Consider the following 20482-nt stretch of genomic DNA (forward strand, 5'->3'; position numbering starts at 1 on the left):
ATTCTCTGAAAGTCAACGTCTTCAAGAGCATATCAATTCAATCTCGAACAAATTCAAAACTTTGGTCTCAGCTATCCCATGAACAGAATTATTTTAGCCATGTAGACTCAAAACCCAAATACCAACTCTGCATTTCAGCTCTATCCTAAAGAGGAAGAAAAGGTTTAATTGCCTACAATTTTTGTTATGATAGCAAACAATAAAATGCTATTTCCTCTTAAGCTGATAGGTGCAATAAGGCATGTAAAGGACTCAATTTTTTTCTGTTGGTCTCACACATAATAGGAAGGCTCAGTTGCAATGTGCCATTAGAGAGCCCCTTCCCAGTCCTATTACCTTACCAAAACACATAATTACAAAACCAAATATCCTTATATCATCCTTTAAAGGATCAGACTGGACTGTGAGTCTTGGAATAAATTTCCGTCTAAATGAGGATATAAAGCTCTCATAATCTTTCTCTACATTTTAAGATAATAATCCTAAACTTAAGAAAATTCCCAATTCAATTGGTGTACTATATCAGCTTATGAAATCTGTCTCATAAGAGAGATTAAAAATCACCATAAATCACTTTCAAATCCTCCTATTTTTTCATCTGGAAAAAAATATCTCAGGAAAGCAGTATCAATCCCAAATAACCAGAAAACTATCTTCTACTGAAAGACTGACTTTTTCCATTGTTAAATTTGTAAGTAGTCAAGGTTCACTTTCTCTTTGTAGTGATCTGAATTGTTTCCCTTAGCTACACATCTACTTACTGTGGCTGTTCAGAAAAAAGCCTAGCTCATTTCTTTCACACACTCAGGTAGCCATTTCCAGATAGAATTCTCTGTCAAATAAATTTATCCTTTTGATAAAAAATCTAGGGCTTTACAAAACATATTTCATCATTATAACATTACTAATTTTAATTCTGTGTACCTAATGTACCTTCCCTTAAAATTAGTACAAATACACTAACAACAAAATGTCTTATTCTTACTTCCAACCAAAGAACAGAGAGATATCATCTTTTAATCTAACTGTGTCAAGTTTAAGATGCAACTGGAAAGTATTTGCATACGAACACCTTCCTAAATTGCTACTATTTAAAAACACTATTGCAGATGTCACAGCTACTATGGTTATTCAAACATACCTTATTTCATCAGTTTCTGGCACTTTGGTGTAAGGTAGAATTGCTCGAACTCGCCTTCTGTCTTCCACGGGCTACAGTTTAAAAGAGAGCAATGTTTCTTTCTCTATACTCTGTACTGTATATTCTATACTCTAAGAATGATTCTCCCCAGCATTACGCTATTCTGAGGCAAAGAACTTGTAACATCACTTGTATCTGTCTTGCCAGTTTTATATTTCCAAAGCTCAAAACCACTGTCAGCTAGAAACACATAATTTGTTGGCTAAGAGAGCAGCTGTTTTTATTTTTTTTTTTTCACTTAGAGCAGAAGGAATGTTCAGAATTTTAACATTCAGCAACACTTTTATTCAGGTTTTGTTACAGGGAATATTTTGCAATGTTTTGTTTCATTTTAATTACTTTCATTGTTTTAAAGATGGGCATGTGAAAGAAACCATGGTTATCTCCAGGATGCATATTTGAAACCACTGTTAGATATGCAAAATGTCAGAGAACAGTGAAGGCTACATTACAACGGTGCTCTTTATTAGCCAAGAACTCAGCATTTTCTTGTTTCTCTCTGTCTACTTAAAATGATGTTACTACATTGGGCAATAACTGCCATATCTCTATTTTCCTTATTACATATTTCTATTAAATAGCAAATTTTTTTTAATCATTACTTTGTTTCACTAAAAATGCATTTTCTTACTCCTTATAGTTCCATGTATGCCTATACAAAACTACAGGAAACTTTCTAAATTTTTTTTCCCCAAAGAAAATTCTGAATAGTGATCAAAGTTACAAACATTTCATTTAATTATTCTTCAGAATTTTCTTTTTACTTGCCTCTGGAGGTGCTACTGGAAATAAGAGCTTTTCCCCTTTCAGCAAGCAGGACACATGACTGTAATATCCGATCAGGTCTGAGAGTGAAGCAAAGCGACGCCCACCAATATAATAGTCTCCACACATGGCAATAATCCTGTTAATAAAAAAACCCAGAAGCTTGACATTAGAAAAATTTTTGCTACCAATTTTTTTTTTAACAAAAGGAGATTAGGATCATGTTTAATTCTTAAAACAGTGCCTATACTCAGCAAAATGCAGTATTACAGGGTCTCTGTAAACATGTAAATAAACCTGATGAATATTTTATCAAAAATACTCATATATATATTATATGATTCACAAGTTTTTTATCTAAAGAAAGTGCTAATTCACAGAAAAAGACAGTACATTTGTCAGAACTAAATTAAATCAAAAAGAAAAAAATGTAAATGGAAAACTGGAAAACTGAAATAATACACTAGCACATAACAACATTATTACTTGTATCATACACAACATACACCTTTTATAATAAAGTAGCAAAGTACTTTCAACAAAAAATTACTACACTTCAAGTGTATGCAATGTAGAAAACAAACACCATTGAAATTTAGTCATTTTGTTACAGTTAGTTTAGCACCCCTATTAAAAGTTAAGAAACTACTTTGGAATAATCAAAGTATCTCCTTAAATATCAATTTAAAAATTTGGTATCTAATAGGAAAAAGCTCACATAATCATTTCAGCAGTTTAACAAAACAAGGACTTTTTACAAAACTGGTTTGTTTTCTTTAATGTTTGTGTGTTTACTTAAAGAAGAGGTTCTTTAATGCATAATTTGAATTAAACTGTTTCTCCCAAGAACTAATATAAAATGCATACAAAGATGAATCTTCAGAGATTAAACCCAAGCTCATAAGCATATAGCATTGCAAGGGGAATTGAAAACAATGCTCAGGATATATGCTGAAAGCTGCTTCCAGCAAACCTTTTGATTACTAAACATATAATCTATTGGTGTTTTTTGCTTTGGGATTGTTTCTGGTGGCTTTTGTTCGTTTGGAGGGTGGGTGGTGTTTGTTTTGGGGGGTGTTTGTTTTGGGTGGGGTTTCTTCCCCTCAAAATTAAGGAAGCAACCAGATGTGCTAGCACTTTAACTGTGCTAACTACAATGACTACCATGGAACAGACACAAAATCTCCTTGACTGACTGAAACTTGCATGGTGCTTTAAGTCTACTCAAACCACTTTACGCAAGCTTCTCTATCCAGATACTTTTGGTTTCCTCACAATTCCATTCTTCACCCTATAAAGTAACTTTAAAGTAGCATGTTTTGAAACAATCAAACCCAAGTAAAAAGCTGTAACCATGAAAGCATAAAAATTCAAAAATACTGCATTATAATACAATCATTGTTTACTTTATTGTGTTCTGAAAAAACAAGTAGATAGATCACAGTATTCAAAATAAAACACTTAATTCTCACCTAAAATGATTGACATTTGTTTTACTAAGGAATGAAAGCACAAATGAACCTGGTCTCCGATCACTCTCTCGAATAAGGTAACTTCCAGGTTTTCCTGCTTGTCGAAGACGTTCTTCTGCAATCGTTCTGTCAAGCTTTCCATGATACCACCTGAAAAAAAGAGTAACAATGGGTGTCCTTAGAACTTGCATGTTTTATTTACTCTCACAAAATAGACCCATGAAAGGAAAAAAATCAAAACCCATATAACTCCAAAACTTAGTTTCAAATCCAACACATTGTTACAAGTTCAACTTCCCAGTTTACTTACTGCCAATAAACAGTATTTTTAACACAGGGGTTTTTCAGATAACTTTCTTTTCCCAAGGAACAACCCTAAGTGGCAGAGGCTCTACACGTATTATCAGTTTTTAGCTCCTCCCTAATTTGTTTACTTTAAATAAACAGAAACTGAGGTTTTAAGTCTAGACAGGTGTCAGCTCATGCTGGGTATTTCAAAAGCAGCATTGGAGAAGTGAATTCTATCAGACTGTTCCTCAGCTGACAGAGATGCTGCTGCAGCAAAACCAGTAAGAACTGGAGAGCAGTCACAGGCCACTATCCAGCCCCAAAACCACCTTTCCTAATCACAATGTGCACTCTTATCAATCAAAAGTGAGTGCTGATGCATGGCAAATCACAGACTGCAAAATATGACAAAGGAAATCTTTAATCTACTGCTACCATTCAAGCAGTCAATCACCTATCTCCGTCTACACAGACTTTGTCAGAACACTCGCCCTACTCCATATGATCAACTCTTTTCCAAGAAAGGAGTGATGGAGAGCAGATTTCAAAGGCAGCCATTGCTCTCATTACCTTTACCAAGCCACAGCATGTTCCAGAGCTATATATTGCAATAATTCATTAGCTGCTCCACCTAATTTAGCTTGACTAAACCTTTAATTTTACACTCAGAAACTGTCAGCTTCAAAACAGCCACTGTTTCAGATAATTTAAATCCTTCACCATTTCAGAACACATACCATTTAGTTCTAACAGTTCACAGACTGTTCTGCAAGATTCACAAACAATGCAATTTAGAAGATATGTAAATGATCTCTTGAATTAATATATGCAAAAATATCAAATATTTCACAGCACACAGCTTCAAAAAAAATTAAAAGCTGAGCTGTTGATAAAATCTGAACAAAGGTATTTTTTTTCTACAAAATAGAAACAAATGCTGTGAGAGATTTTATCAGAACAAAACCTTGATAAACTAAACCAAAAAAATTCCATTTCACCCATAGGAGCAGCACAAGCATAGATACTGTTTAACCTGGCAAAACTGGTTAGTTTTGCCAGGTTAAACAGAGCAATGCTTTCTAGTATTGCTCCCCTTTGCTTCTCTTCCTCACCCCGATCAAAACAAGTTAAACCAGCAGAAGCACTGCTGTATCCGTACAACGTTTAAAACTTGAAACTGCTGCAGGCCCAGTTATATTAGCAAGAGCCTGTGTCATTCCATTCCAGAGCAAAGCAGCCTCATGAACAGAAATCTGTTGTTCAAAGGCAGTCCACGAAGAAGTGGATCACACCTTCCCTACCAGGAGGGTCTTCTAGGAAACGAAGCCAAGTCAAGACTGTTGATTTTTAAGTAATTAGGATGAAATATTCTGTGTATCAGTGTGCACTGCACAGCTGAAACCTGAGCAAGTTTGTTCCCCACACATAACAAATGGGCATTGCTTTCCTGGGTAGACTGACTTTCATGAAGTATAAAACTCTTTAGAGACCCAAGAAACTTCCCTGATGAAGAAATCAACATTGCATTTCATGAAATCTATTTTACACTAAGAACAGGTTTACTGAGCTTTTATTTGCTCCTATCATCCACTTGAGATAAATAATTCTATTGTGAGACACATTGCATTGCAATGCCAAACCTAAAGAAAGGCACAATTTCAAAATGGAGGCACGGGAGTCTTAATAAGAATGCAAATTACCAATAAAAAGCTTACAGACTAAACAGAAAGGCAGGATCATATGCAAACAAAAGATTTTTTCTGTAAGGGACCAGGATTTCTAACAACAATAGCACAAATTTAGGTGCACCAATTTTCAGTCCAGAAGTTTCAAACAAAAAAGACACCCTCCTTGCTGGTGACAGCAATATTTATATTGGTGGATCCCACACACTGGAGATCACATTCTCTAATGCTGAACAGAATATATATATAGAGAGAGTCCCATTCAACACTTTTATATCAAGGATACCAGAAGACATTTATTACCTGGTAAAGCATTTAAGGAAAGGTTTATTTTCTGAAATAAAAATATTAAGTTAATTTCTGAGTGCAATTAAATTCAGTGTGACTGAGCCCATATATAAAATGTTAACTTCTGATGGCAAAAAACCACTGCATTTTACAGCTCACACTGCATCAGTGACATGTACCAAATTATAGTACTAGCCACAGAAATAAATATTAACACTAAATTTAATACAAATGCCAGTAAAGCAGTCAATATTGAGCAATGATAAGAGAAAACAGCTCAGGTAATATCCTCAGGAAACCTCTGAATATTTCACACAGCTTTTAAAAAAATAGGATACACACTTAAGTGCAAGCTTGTATAATACCATTAGAGGATGCAAAATGGTTGTCAAGAAATAACTGCATTTTTTCAGAGAGCAGTTTCATCAATAGATAAAAACAGTTTATTCAAGCAATATATAATCTAGGTGCACTGTAAAACATCACTGTCAGAAGTGCAAGTCTAATAATCCATCCTGCTATCACTAGTTTTCAGCATTATAGAAAGATACACTCTGCAACTTCCCATCATTATCTTCAAGGATTTTGATGGCAAACAGTAAGGACTGTTTTACAAAACTGCAGTATTCAATCTCATTTAAGGCTATTGACTAATCTAATGAGTACTAATGAAAGATTTTAAGATCCCCTATGCTGTATTATCAACTGATAATACAAATTAAGATCCATCCAAGTCAGTGCTATCCAAGGAAAGGACAATAGAAATGAGTAAACTGCAGAGCTAGTCATACTCCTAATTTCATCAGAGAACAGAGTGCAGAACACTTTGAAGAATATCAACAGGCTACCATAACTTTGGAAAGGAAATAAAGTAACCCCCAGATCCTTTGGTTTTAAGCTCCAATCAGGCATCCAAGTGAAACCTGAGCTCACTCATTTCTGCAAAAATACATCTCAAGAAACCAGCTCTCCCTCCGAGTTTTCTAAGTCAAGATGTACAACTTAAATATTTTGTAATCAAAACAGCTTCGCATTTAATGTTTTCAGTCAGAAGCAATGCTAACCATAGGGATTCGAAATGGATGCAAAAGGAATTTCTATTTATGGTGTAATAAGTCTCATGAAAGGAATTAAGGTTTGGATAGGAAGGCATCACATTAAGAACCTGCCTAGCTGTTCATAAATAAGTTGCCAAGTGACTGTGACTTACAAGTGCCTGCACTCAAAACTCTAGCTCACTGCTACTTAGATGTACATCTTCCATCAAGGCCTTTGCCTTGTCTTTACAACGTCCCTATAATTTCTCACCAGACATCTCTGCTTGTTTGCCTAATCCTACCTAGGAACACTTCAGTATTTCTAACACTACCTTTGCATGTTTCTAAATGCTGACAATCCACTACTTTCATAGTGTTTTGAGCAAACAAAATTCAATGACATTCTGAATCACAGCTAGTACTCTAACAATGCAGTTGCTGTTATGACATGCATTGAAAGAGAATAAGTAACCTTGCAAGCCTATGCTATGAAACTATTTAATTATAAAATGTCCTATCAATTATAGATTACAATTTAGGTGGGTTTTTTCTGTGACCACCAGTTTAATTTGCCTGCTTTAAGAAACTTGTGTAGTTGTTCTTTACTTTGCTTCTAAGAGAATACCAGTAAAAGGTTTGCATTTTCAGAAACCTGTCAAAACTCTGCACGAAAATGCTCCCATCTGCCAGTTTATTTCAAAAGCAGCATGTTCAAAACTCCAACCCTATCTATCACAATTTAATTACAGCAAGCAGACAGAACAAAGACACAATATCACAAAGACCTACATCCACACAAGAAATATACAGGTGTGCAGAAGAACGGTGCCTATAGCACCGCCACACTGAATGGCTGACAACTATAGGACAAGTCATGAACCTCATGGAATGAGCTGCACTGCAGTCACAGTTGTGACCTCTGGTCCACACATAAACGAGAGATCCCTGTACTTTCCCATGCTCCACGGAAGATGCTGGGTAGTCACACCAGCTCCATTAGGCCCAACCAGCCCTTTCTACTCTGAGGAGGAACGCAGTCACACTGCATCCCTTTAGCAAGTTCACAGTACAGCTATGAGGCTCCTGACCCCCAACGTGGCCCCAACACCACAAGGCCCATGCAAAGAACACGCCACTCACAAAGCGGTGAGTGATGGTGAATTTACCGTACGGACGGAGGCAGTTGCTGTTACATGTGGGAGCATGTCACATTGTACAACCAAATCTTTATTTACATACTTCCTTTTTTCATATGAGAAGAGCAAGTATGAAACTTTGCTGCTCTAATAAAGGATCCTGCACTTGGAACACACTGCAATTTTTATTTAGGAACACAGTAGGTAAGGGAGAAGATAATGCAACAGGAAGTGTTGAAGGGGAGTAAAAGTGAGTTTCAGTAACTTAATACAAATATAGATGTTGGTAACAGCTGTAGATTTCTTTATTTCCATCTAGAAAAAGCTATGGTGCACAGGAAAAACAGTCTTTAAATGCCACTTCACTCAAGGCTCTTCTCAGCTATACCATGACGCTCCAAGAACACCTGTAGTAACTGGAGAATTTGTAGGAATCATGGTCAGAGCTCCTCTACTATGAGTCCAGACTCTGCCTTAGTGCCTTTCGCACATTAGAGATTCTTGTAACCACCTCAGACTATGAGCTCTCCTTCAATTAGAGGCAAGAGAGAGCAAAGATTACTTTGAACTGGGAAAATTCTCAGTTATCAAAAGATACACAAAAATCTCAAGGCGTTTCATGAAGGAGAAAAAGAACACAACAAAATATCATGAATCCTAGTTTTTGTCTTCTTATTCTATTACCATCAACCATCCTCCTTTCAAGCTTTCCATGTGAAGATTGTCTTGGGGGTGAATCATGGTTATGGGGATATCCCACAGTCATTTGTGTCAGGAATTGTCACTATTTCCCCCTGAGTACTCCATGGCTCAGGGAACATCACAAGAGGTGTAAACTTAGCCTGGAATCTTGTGGGGCATGGGGCTAGGATTGCCCCTTCCCTTTGGCAATAGAGGAGAGGGACCACATGGGTGACAGTGAGTGTGGCTGGCCTAGGATATTGCTATCCCATGGGTTTTGGCAGTGCAACCAAAACCAGCCTGTTTGCTTCCTTCATTCCTTGCTGCAAGGGAACACAGAGCCAATGCCTGGGTGCTGCCAGAGGCCAGGGCCATCATCACCTGGGAAAGTCCCACTCTTGTATCGGAGTGCCCCTGCTGGCCACAAAACAGCGACAGCACCTTCCCTGCCCCACCAGAGCCACTAGCATCTCCTGGCAGTCGTGATGGTAACTACTCCAAAGGGGAAACGTGGCGCTTAACAGACGAGAAAATGTCAGCAGTTCTGTTTGTTTGCTTATTCTGAGATATATATATATATATTATACATATATACCTCACATATATTTGCTAGTAAACAACCATTATTCTTTTTCCCATATTTTTGCCTGGAAGCTTCGTAATTTTTGAGGTCACAATCATTTGGAAGGAGGAGTTGTTTTCCATTCCAGGAAGGTTTCCACATTCCTTGGCAGATTATTTGTCTGGCAGATAGTATCCTTAGCAGATCTTAAAGTAAGACAACATTCAATGCTCCTATTCACTGCTGAAGTCTCATTTCAGTCTTACAGCTTCTCTCAGCCTACACCACACTCTCGGTTTAACTATTTTTATCCAGATTCTGCCTTTAATACTTTATTCCCCATTTCTGTCATATTTGTAAGGTGTGATACTGCCTTTGTGCACCTAATTTGTAGAGATAAGACTAAACTAAATTTCAGTTAGATTTTACTACATTCACCTCCTTCTTCCATCTTGTTAGTTTCTATTTAGTAGTTACTAACTTTTAACCAAGTCTTTGCAGTTCTCCACACCACAAAACTTTGCTACCAGAAAAAGATCTGCGAATATACTGCGAATAGAATGGATGCACCTTTAGATAAGATAAGCAGTTGAAATTAATTTCCAGCCAAGTAAGTGCTCTTTGTCCAGTGTGCATGACCCTAAATGTTACTTATAGTTCTAGGAACATGCGGGAGAGATTTGCATCCCTTTTACTTTCCAATGCATCTTTCTAAGAGGCATTTAAGCATACCCATGTAATCCTAACAGAGACTCATTCTGCTTTTCTCATTTGACTGTTTCAAAATCCCTCAAAAATAGCACAGGGAAAACTAAGCTGTGCTGCACTACAAAACCAGGAACCAGCCAACTAACATGGAAAGTCACCACCACAGGCACTCTGGCACATTAGTTGTGCCAACCTGTTAACTGTGGGACTTGCACACACCTCCACAAAGCAGCCACTAAAACTCAGCAAAGTTTATGTCAGCTCTGAGCTAGAGTAAACAGATCAACCAAAAACCTCAGTATGTCTTAACAAAGAGACTAAGAAAACATGAAATAGCAAGGTAAGTATACAGTAAAAAAAAAAATACATTTCAATAATTTCACAAAGGGCATAAAGCTTCTAAAAGTTTCAATTGCTGTAGCAAACAATGCCATAATTTTAGAAGAGGCAGAGGTGTGACAACAGTATACTATCCAACACTGAGAAGAAGACTACCTATTTCATTTTCACAAGAACCACCAATAAGCAAGTGAAATACAGCTAAACTTCATGAAAAACAGCTCTTGAAATAGCTGGCATTTTTCTTACTGAAGAATCAGATTAGGAACTCATTTAAGGCCTTAGCAAGGAACTTTCCATTTTTACATGATAGGCATTTGTGCTCTCAGGTGAAAAGTACACCTTTTTTGAGTAATTAGTTCTGATACAATGCTAATAAGGCTACATAAATGAGCAGATACTCTTGAAAATAACTAAGGAATTTCTAAGATGTTGTTCAATTTGTCTGCCATTACCCTCACTAAATGTACCAGAGGCTCTTTCACCTTCCTCCTCCTCTCTTTAATCAAACATAGATTTTTGGTTTTGTGCTCCCCTCTCACCTCCTCCTGCAAGCTGGATTGTTTCGAGAGAGAGATGTATCATACAATCCATGGCTGGATTAACTGCTTCTATAATGAGAGAACCCTGAAAGTTATTTATACAATAGAAATCAAACCCTCACCCAAACTGTGAACATTTGAACATGTTCAAATATTCCAACATGCACTAGGAATCAAGAGTACAAGCCACACAGAACAAACCTCACAGCATAACATAAAAAAATGTGTATAAAACTGAGAAAAAGAAAAAACCCACCTGTTTCTAGACTGGAATATAGGTTGAGATGATTACTACAGAGGCTTGGTAACATGCTGCTTTTAGAGGAATAAAGACATTTCTCTAGCATCCTTTCTGTTTTATTTTAAGGAACAGAAATAACAAAAAAATTCACAAATGCTTAGAAAGCACAAAAATCCATTCAAGAAAAAAAAGGTGGAAAAAAATGTGGTTTGAATAAGACAATGCAAGCAGTTCCTTCATGTTCAGTATTAGGCAAGTATCCAACCTTGAATCTTGTAACATCTCTAGTGCTAACTCTACTAATACATGGCAACATTGAATCGAAATTGATTGGCTTATGAATGTTCTTAAATTTTATTAATAAAAATTTTAATGCCATTTATCTATAAAATAACCATACAATGGCTAATGAGCCATAAACAGAATTTTCTTTATATGGCTAAACATTTACATACAGATACATAATTTTATGGAAAACAAGAGACAGACTCAAAACAAGAACAACAAAAAAGATCAAAATTTCAGAGAAACATCTCACACAAGTCTATACATAATTACCATATGATTCCTGAGTTAATTACCAAAAGTTGGCTAAATCTACATGGTGATCATCCCAATCCACCCAGCTGTGCAGCTGCAGCCAGAGTACTGTGCCCAGTGCTGGACCACATAATCCAAGAAAGATGTGAACAGGCCGGAGAAGATCCAAAGGAAGGACACTAAGATGAGCAAATGGCTGGAGAAACTGTCCCATGAGTAATGAATGATCTAGACCTCTCCTCTCTGAAGAAGAAAAGGCTCAGGGGCATCTCATCACAATGTTCCAGTAGTTAAAATTATTCACTGAAACACCTCCTTCAGTAGGAAGAAAAACCTCACTGGAAATTTTCAAGATGTGACTGAATGGGTTGCAAGACAATCTCAGTTATACGCCCTGTGCCCCAACAGTTGAGACATAAGAACTTTCAAGGTCCATCCCAATCTGGGCTGATTTATGGTTCTATGATTCTATATATTCTTTCCCTGATGAAATTTTATACTCCCAAAAACCCATCAACTATTAGCACTTGAGGATGAACTATTGCTATTTCAGTTTAGCAAAAAACAGAACACCAACAAAAACGATTGGTATGGTGTGAAGTTGGCCTGAAAAGTAGCTGAAAATACTGAAACTTGAAAACAAAAATTATATTTCTGGGTCTGATCTTCATAAGAATCAGACTGTAACATGCCATAACACATTGTGTACACCAAGAGTCCTGGAAACCTCAATACTCCACACCTGAAATATGACTGGAGCTTTGAAATTAATCTAGCAACACTGGGTACATTAATTCGTACATGTAAATAATTATAATAAAAACATACTCTAGATGGAAAAGTTTGGTATTTGAAGCAAATTATTGAATATTTAAGAGGCACTGTTAGCTACTCTAGAAAAACCTTTTTAAAGGCAGATTCATCTTTTTAAAAATGAGCTTCTACCAGAGAAATTAGGATATAGGTCTATACAGAAAGTAATGAAATATTCTTTTTGCCAACCTAAAAGTTTCTTGTACTTTCATTACAAATCTCCCTATTAGCAACTGTCCTGACTTTACTCGTGACAAATTACAGTAAGAATTTTCAGCAAATAGGTCCTGTAACACGGATCCTCACCTAAAATCCTCACATAAATAGTATCTTTACACATATAGATAGAATCACTTGAGTTGAGATGACCACTGGGGATCATCTAGTTCAACCTTGCTCCCCTTTCACCCCCAGCTTAGGTAGGATCAGCTACATATGGTTTCTCAGTCAGGGCTATCTTCCACTGGGTCATGAACATCTTCAATGATGGAGACTTCATGACCACTCTGACAATCTTTGTCACTGTTCGATCACCTTCACCATAAAAAAAATCGAAACAAAGCAACAAATAAACAAACAAACAAAAGCATCCTGTTGTATTTAAATGGAAATTCAAGTTTCTGCATTTGTCTCTACTGCCTCTTGCCCTGTCACCTCACATCACTGAGGTCAGTCTCGTACTCTCATGTCAACCCTTCCCACACGATGTTTACACTCTTGTTTAAGACCCACTCAACTTCCTCTTCTCCAAGCTCAACAGTCCCACATCTCTCTGCATCTCTTCATCTGACAGATGATCCAGTCCCTCCATCACCTTGACAGCCTTGCACAGACCTCTCTCGAGTAACTCCATGTTTGTCTGGTACTGGCGAGCCCAGCACTGAACACCCCAGATGTGCCTCACCAGTGCTGAGCAGAGCAGAACGATGATGCATGCCTCTGAAGCTGCTGACAACACCCAATGACACCCGAGATACTGTCAGCCTTCTCTGCCACACAGGCACACTGTGGGCGTTGTTCACATCCTCATGTCCACATGCTTCTCTGCAGAGCTGCTTTCCCCCACGACATGCTTGGGGATACTACTCCCCAGTGCCAGAGCTTTATGTTTCCTTTGTTTAACTAAACAAGATCTCCTGCAGCGCAATTCTCCAGCCTGTCCACATCACCTGGGATGTCAGCACGATTACCTGGTGTTTCAGCTACTCCTCTTTCAGTTTTGCATTATCTGTGAACCTGCCAAGGGTGCCTGTACTCTGTCCAAGCATCTAGGTCACAGTATTGCCCCTGGAGGCACCCTAGGGAACACCTCCAGTAATCTGCTTCTATCTGGACTTTGAGCTGCTGATCATCACGCTCTATTCTCCGTCATTCAACCAGTTCTCAATGCACCTTGTGTCCTTTTACCTAACCTGTACTCTGTCAGTTTGTCCGTAGCGGAGACTATGGAAGGCAGTGTCCAAAGCCTTACTAAAGTTATGGTAAACTCTCTCCCTTTCTCCCTCAAGTCAATGACTACATCACAGAAGGCTCTTAGGTTGGTTAAGCACAATTTTCCCATTATAATGCTGATTACTCCTCAGCACCTTCAGCATTAAATATGACTTAAAGAAACTTCTTTCTGCTCTATCACTATTAAGAGTGATAGAGCAGGTATTTCATGTAAAAATAAAAACTATTAAAGACAACCCTCAGTCTTTAACTAGTATATAAAAGTAAATAAAGCAGGTCCAGTATATAAACTCTGTCTAGCATGTAACATTTTACTCTTAGTGACCATACTGTAGAGGGACACTGAGGCATCAACCCTGCAATACTTATGTACAGCACAAGGACTATGTTAAAAGTAGATGCCTTCTCCTGCCTCCTACTGTGCCTACCAGCAAGACACATAACAAGACACTTGTTTTGTTTGGGAGAAAGATATGAAAGAAATTGGAAAACTACTATGGGAGTTTTATGAATTTAAGCCTGAACCAAAATATGGAGTCCTACACTGAACAGACCTAAGCCCTCAACAGACAATTTGTGTTCCTCTTCCCAACCACAAAACATAGACAAAAAAGTGTGAAAAACACAGCACGGTATTATGCTTCACAATGGGATAGGCTGGTAGATGAACTGCCAAAGTCCCACACTGATATTATGGGATTCAATCTACGACATGAAATAAAAACTAAAAGAGCGGGTCAAGAGACTCTAGTCACTGTTTAAAAGAAAATTACATTATCTGATGTTAACCAGACATACTGACTAAACTACTGAAAAATCATCCTCAAACTTCAGGTTTCAAATGTTGTGCTACTTCTAGTTTTATTTATCTGAAGTTTTCATTTACCTATGAACTAACGTACTTAGTTTACTTACTGCTTCACTTTCTGCAGTAGGTTAGGTACAATGTTGTTCCGCTAAGATTAACCACTCATTTAAGACACTTCCAAGACCACACATCCAGCCAGAAGTGGCCCACAGTACACTACCCACCAGCTTTAGAAAAGTAAGCTCTCTTTCACACACAACAGGAACTAATGGAGAAATTAATTATCTAAAAAAGAAAATATTCAATGCTAACTACACTAGCAGCTGAACAAAGAAACCTCATACACTAAAATCTACTGACATCATGTTTTATTTTTAATACAGTACCTAACTGAACACACCAACATTATTTCCTCACAGTTTACAGTGAAACAGATTAATTCATTTATCTGGAAAAAGGCCCTCTGCAATTATTCAGAAAAAGAGCTTTTCATGAGTTACTGAAACAAATGCAGAACTCTCAGCTTGCCACTTTGAACACTCACATGAAGATACTAGAACTTCACTCTATGATCAGGCAAAAAAATATTCAACTTTAATATTTCTCTACCTGTCTTCATCTGCAGTGCCTTTTCTTGTTATTATGTTGCCTGAACAAGCACCAAGAGAGACTAAGAATACATCTGCTTTGGGCAGGATTTGTTTCAACCAGACAGTATTTTAACAGCCTATTATTATTTCATTTTGTGTGATCACTTTCAGATTTCAACTGATTTCCATTTCAAACAGATACGCACTGCTCAAAAAACACCATATGAAAATGCCACTTTTGCTGCAACACTGGAACTGCTCCTGCCACATTACTGCAACAGTTGGGTAATATAATAATTTTGTCAGCTAAGATTTTAAATCAAATACATAACAGAATCAGCATTCATTCATTAAACCCAAAGGCATTTCCTTACTCTGTTTGCACCTCTGTCATTGAGCTCTGCAAATGCGGTAGAAAGCAAGGGAAAAAATTACCTAAACAGGATTGCCCACTTTATTCCCTAGTATCCTGTGCTTCCACCTAGCATTAAGCTGCAACATAAACACACCACTGCTGTACCCCATAAAAATGAAAACACACACACAGAATAGACAAACCTCAAGTTAGTTTCAGTCTAGACTGAATACACTCTAAAGAAGACATATTCCCCAGACCTCCCTGAACAAATTATATTTAAAACATCCTGATGAGAAGTGCAGAATCTGCATGTGCTTCATTTCCCATCTCTTTGTATTAGTTACTATGAAAGCCAGAATTTTAACTTTACACTATTTAAAAGTGCATTCATGTTTAAAAAAAGCATTTGTAACATCTTTAGAACCTAAAACTTGGAAAACTAGGAACTCATATTTTGTCTTTGGTTTTTGTTTGAGTTTTTAGTTTGCTTTGGGCTTGTTTTTTTTACTTTGCAAAACAAGCTCAGAGAAGAAGTGACAAAATTGTGCCAGAGTTTATGTAGAATGTTTTATTTTATTCTCAGAAGTCTAATCTAAGATTGGAGATTGAAACTGGAAAAACCAGCACCAACATTTACCAGATATTTCTCTCTGGAGAGAGAGAGAGAAGCCACTCAGGAAATCCTAAATTGCAATGTATGCCCATGGGAAGACAAAGAAACCTAGTGAGTTGTTACTATTACAAAAGAAGTAACACCTTTGCACTCTTATAGAGGAGAAAAGTAGTTTTCTACTAAGGCAAGGCCAGGAATGAAGAACACTCTCATATTTCAGATATACACATAAGATAGTGTGAGCAATTAAGACAAACAACGCCATGTGACAGAACTGTGGAGTTATCGATCAAGTCACTCTGCATTCCTTCTACAAACACTGAATGAATAAGGAAGAAGTGGGAAATGGTGGAGCTGCCAATCAAACAAATGGAACAGCAGTCCTGTAATCACATCCAACCGGAGAAATTTAATACAAATCTAAATTGGAAAGAACAACTAGTCTTTTCAAAGACTCATACTGGAGCATCCCTTATATATTATGACAGATTAATACTGATCTCTGGTTTTGGTAATAAATCAGGAGTTCAAATTTATAGAAGCAGATGATATCATTACAAAGAAAGGGCATTTCCAAAATAAAACAGCAGTATCCAAACTGAAATGATAGAATTTACTATTGACATACACTAATTTTATGACTTAACTGAGAATGGTAAAAAGTAATGCTGCATACCATAAATAAGAGATGAATGAAACAGAAAAAAGCTTCTAAATCGTCAGACAACTCAAATAACCTATGGAAAAGTCACACACAAAGAATAAAAATTACTAAGATAAAGCTTAAGTATTTGGAAGGACAAACCTCTGAATCAATTTCTAAATGTGTTTTTCTTCTTGTCTGCTCCAGTATTACATTCTTCATCAGAAGAGCATCTAACTCAAGACCTCTGCCCTGGTGCTGTGTAAAGTGGCTTTCTCAGCCAAAACAAAATCAGGACTGAAGTCTTTGCCTACCCTGTACTCCTTGCCAGAAACCTTTACATTCTTTTCTGAAAGCTAACCACGATGTTTGCACATGTTTACAGTATTGCATAAGACAATACTTTGACTGAAAAATTCACTCAGAATTGTAGATTTAACAATTAATTCAGTATCAAAAACTGATAACTTATGAATAATTGCCCTGCTTCACAAAAATATTGTAAAGAGCTTGATGTTTGCCTTTTTGCTCAGTTCTCTGAGGAACTTAGTCAGGTTTGACAGAAGCGCTCTGCTTTTCAGAGAGACAAACCAGAAAAGTAACATCCTGTCCCTCACATGACTGGCACACAATCCTGAAGAAGTACCTTTGCTTTTTATGTGCTTCTATTTTCCAGATTTCTTTCAAAACTGCCTAATCCTATTTCTAGCTCATTAGGGACTTCTACAAACTTAAGCCTATTCAAACACTGTCTTCAGAAAAAAAGGCTTTAATGTTTACAAACTTTCACACATAACTTAGAAACTAAAAGGATAAAGGACTGCTAGGAAGCCTGTCAAGGTTAAAGAGAATAATTTTAAAATAAATCCTGTAAGATTACAATTATATGTCCTACTTAAAAAGACAATGGCTCCTGAAATCTTTGAAGTACGCAACATTATGCAGAAGTTAATTCTGTCAGTCATGTTATGAATATAAAGTCACACAGACTTTTAGGTTAACTTTCTGACATATATATATATATATATATATATCTTCAGATAAAAGTGTATATTACCCCCTAAATTATCCCCTATACTTGTGAGAACTCCGGGAACAACTTATACTTATATGAATGATACTAATGAAAAATTTAAGCCTCTGAAACAACTTCATTTTGGAGAGACTATGACAGGGATATGGAAGGTTTATTTTCTATTTTAATACACATCTTGGAAGTGCTTCACGTAAACCTGCAGATTTTCCACACTGTAATCCAAAGGCTGTGTTTAGAGAACTTTCTAAATACATGGACTCTATAAAACATTATCTGATCTTATATTTCACACCACATAAACAAAGAACTGGCCTGCCTCTAGTGCAAGATTCCTTCTATTACCAGCACTGTAGGAATCCAAATTAACCTGATGCATGGATAAATACAATAAAACCTAGCTATAAATTTACAGTTTATTCCAAATGTCTCCTTCCTCCAAGCATAACCTAAATTAAAACAACTTTAAATTGGTTGGGCAGCACGGCAGTAAAACATTTCAAAAATATCCTTCTGTTAACACTTTTAATTTTAAAGCCATGATACAAGACTGAAATTTTTAAAAGATTCAACATGTGGGCATTACTTTAGCTGTGTTTCTATATGAAATCGAAAAGATAAGTTATCTCTTTTTTTTCAGCAGAAAGCAATGCACTACAAAATGACACGGTAAATAAATTATTTTATGCCATAAATAGGGCTTTTTAATCTATTTACAGAAATTAAGTTTATGGCTCTACTAAGAAAGGGCTACCAGTGACCGGAAAAGTCTCTCCAACAGGTAGTTTAAACCACAACCAGAATAGCTCACTCACTCTTCCTGGCAGCCTACAGTACTGCTATGAAAACTTGCAAAAAAACTAACCCAAGCGCCTTTTTCCCTTGAGCTGATCCCACTCAGTACCGGAGGACCAGCTCCCGGCGAAGGGGAAAGAGCCCGACCTCCCTGCTGCCGCCGCTCACCCTCCGGGGCTGCGGGTGGGCTGCCCTCCGCAGACCCCGGGCAGGGTCCCCGTGAAGCAAACTTCCTGCTGGAACGGAACCGGAGGAAGGAGGGAAGGTGAGGGGGTGGGACGCAGAACTTGTGCGGGACTTCCAGCCGAGTTTGACACACACTTTCCCCGGCTAGCGGTGGGGGCCCGGCGGCGCGGTACCCACTCCCCACAAGGACTGAGGCGGGGGCGGTGGGTACTCACTGATTCGTGGGGGGCGCGTTGAGCGGAATGGCCACCTCCTCTTCCTCGTACTCCGGCCCGTCCAGCGAGTCTCCCTCGTCCACTGTCCCCAGACCCCCGGCCAACGGGGGCGGCGGCGGCGGCGGCGGCGGCAGCGGCAGCGGGGGGAAGCCGGGCTCGGCAGCCCCAGCGGCCGCCGGAGGGGCTGACCCCGCGCCGAGCTCCAGGAGCCCCAGAACTGAGCACAAAGCCGGCCCGCCTGGGGGGCTGCCGCCGACAAGGAAGGGGCCTTGCGGCTCCGGCGCCCGGCCCCGGCACAAGGCGGGGCAGTGCCCCAGCTGCCCGGCGGCAGCGGCTCCCGCCGTCCCGGCCTCAGCGCCCGAGCCGCCCTCCTCACCCGTGGCCTCGGCCGCCATCATGTTGAGCCTCGCCCCCCCTTCCGCCGGCCGCCTCACGCCGGGGAGGAGGCGACAAAGGGGCTCCGGGCCCCTGCCCCCACCCCGCCCCGGCACGCAGCGGAGCCGGGACGCGGCCGAAACTTCCCGGCAGAGACGGGCCGGGAACAATGCCCGGCTGGGCGGGGGCTGGGCCGCTCCGCAGGGCCCCGCGCGGCTGCCTCGGCCCGCGGCCGCCCCAGGGAAGCGCCGCCCGCCCGCCCGGGGAGCTCCGCGCTTGCGCGGCTGCTCTGCGCCTGCGCGGGCGGCGCGGCCCCGGCCGGGTGTGCGGGCCGGCGTGTGCGGAGGAGCGCGGCCGTGCGGGCCAGCGAAACAAAGGGCTCCTTCCGCGGCCGAGGGGCTGGCAACGCGCGGGGCTGGGGTAGGAGCCACTGGATCAACCCACCGTGAGCACTGTAACTCTGAACGCTATGATCCAGCGCCAGATCTACTTGCCTTTTGAACACCTCCAGGGATGATGACTGCATTACCTTCCTAGGCAACGTTTTCCAATGCCTGACCACCCTAACAGCGAAGAAACGCCATTGGGTGTCTTCCACCTCACCTTATGCTGTATGATTCTGTGTAATCTGAATCTCCCCCGTCTCGGTTTGAGGCCGTTTCCCCTGGTCCTGCCACTGAAGGCAAAGCAGAGGAGACCAGTCCCCACCTCCCTACGCCCTCCCTTCAAGTATTGATGGAACAAGTGGAAACAGTTTTGTCAAGGGAGGATTAGAAGGGATATTAGGAAAAAATACTTCACTGGAAGGTTGGTCAAGTACTGGAACAGGCTTCTGGGGCTACGGTGGACTCGCCATCCATGAAAGTGTTAAAAAATCATGTGGATGTGGTGCATGGAGACATGGTTTCATGGTGGACCTGTCAGTGTTAGGTTGATGGTTGGACTCGATCTTGGTGGTATTTTCCAATCTTAATGATTCTGATTCTATTCTAACAATTTAAAAAGTACATTCTGGTGGTACTGCTTACCTTGTCAGAACTGTGACACTGTTGCTATTCTACTCTGTACTTTTCTGAAAGTGTATTTTTTTGTATTACTCAAGTTTGTAAGCTCTCA

The 20482-nt window shown here is 39.3% G+C and overlaps 1 protein-coding gene across 1 annotated transcript in view; it reads right to left on the reverse strand.

Annotated features, from left to right (window-relative positions):
* The window catches only part of RASA1 (RAS p21 protein activator 1), a 53706-nt gene extending 34111 nt beyond the window's left edge, over window positions 1–19595 (reverse strand). Inside the window, exons 1-4 of the mRNA XM_063423861.1 lie at window positions 18992–19595; window positions 3439–3588; window positions 1970–2105; window positions 1142–1212 (exon numbers count right to left, since the gene is read on the reverse strand). Of these exons, the coding sequence (XP_063279931.1) occupies window positions 1142–1212; window positions 1970–2105; window positions 3439–3588; window positions 18992–19389 (755 nt within the window). The 5' untranslated portion in view covers window positions 19390–19595. The remainder of the gene's footprint in view (window positions 1–1141; window positions 1213–1969; window positions 2106–3438; window positions 3589–18991) is intronic.
* Window positions 19596–20482: the final 887 nt, after the last annotated feature.

This window comes from Prinia subflava, chromosome Z (genome assembly GCF_021018805.1).
Source record: "Prinia subflava isolate CZ2003 ecotype Zambia chromosome Z, Cam_Psub_1.2, whole genome shotgun sequence".
Taxonomy (NCBI): Eukaryota; Metazoa; Chordata; class Aves; order Passeriformes; family Cisticolidae; genus Prinia; species Prinia subflava.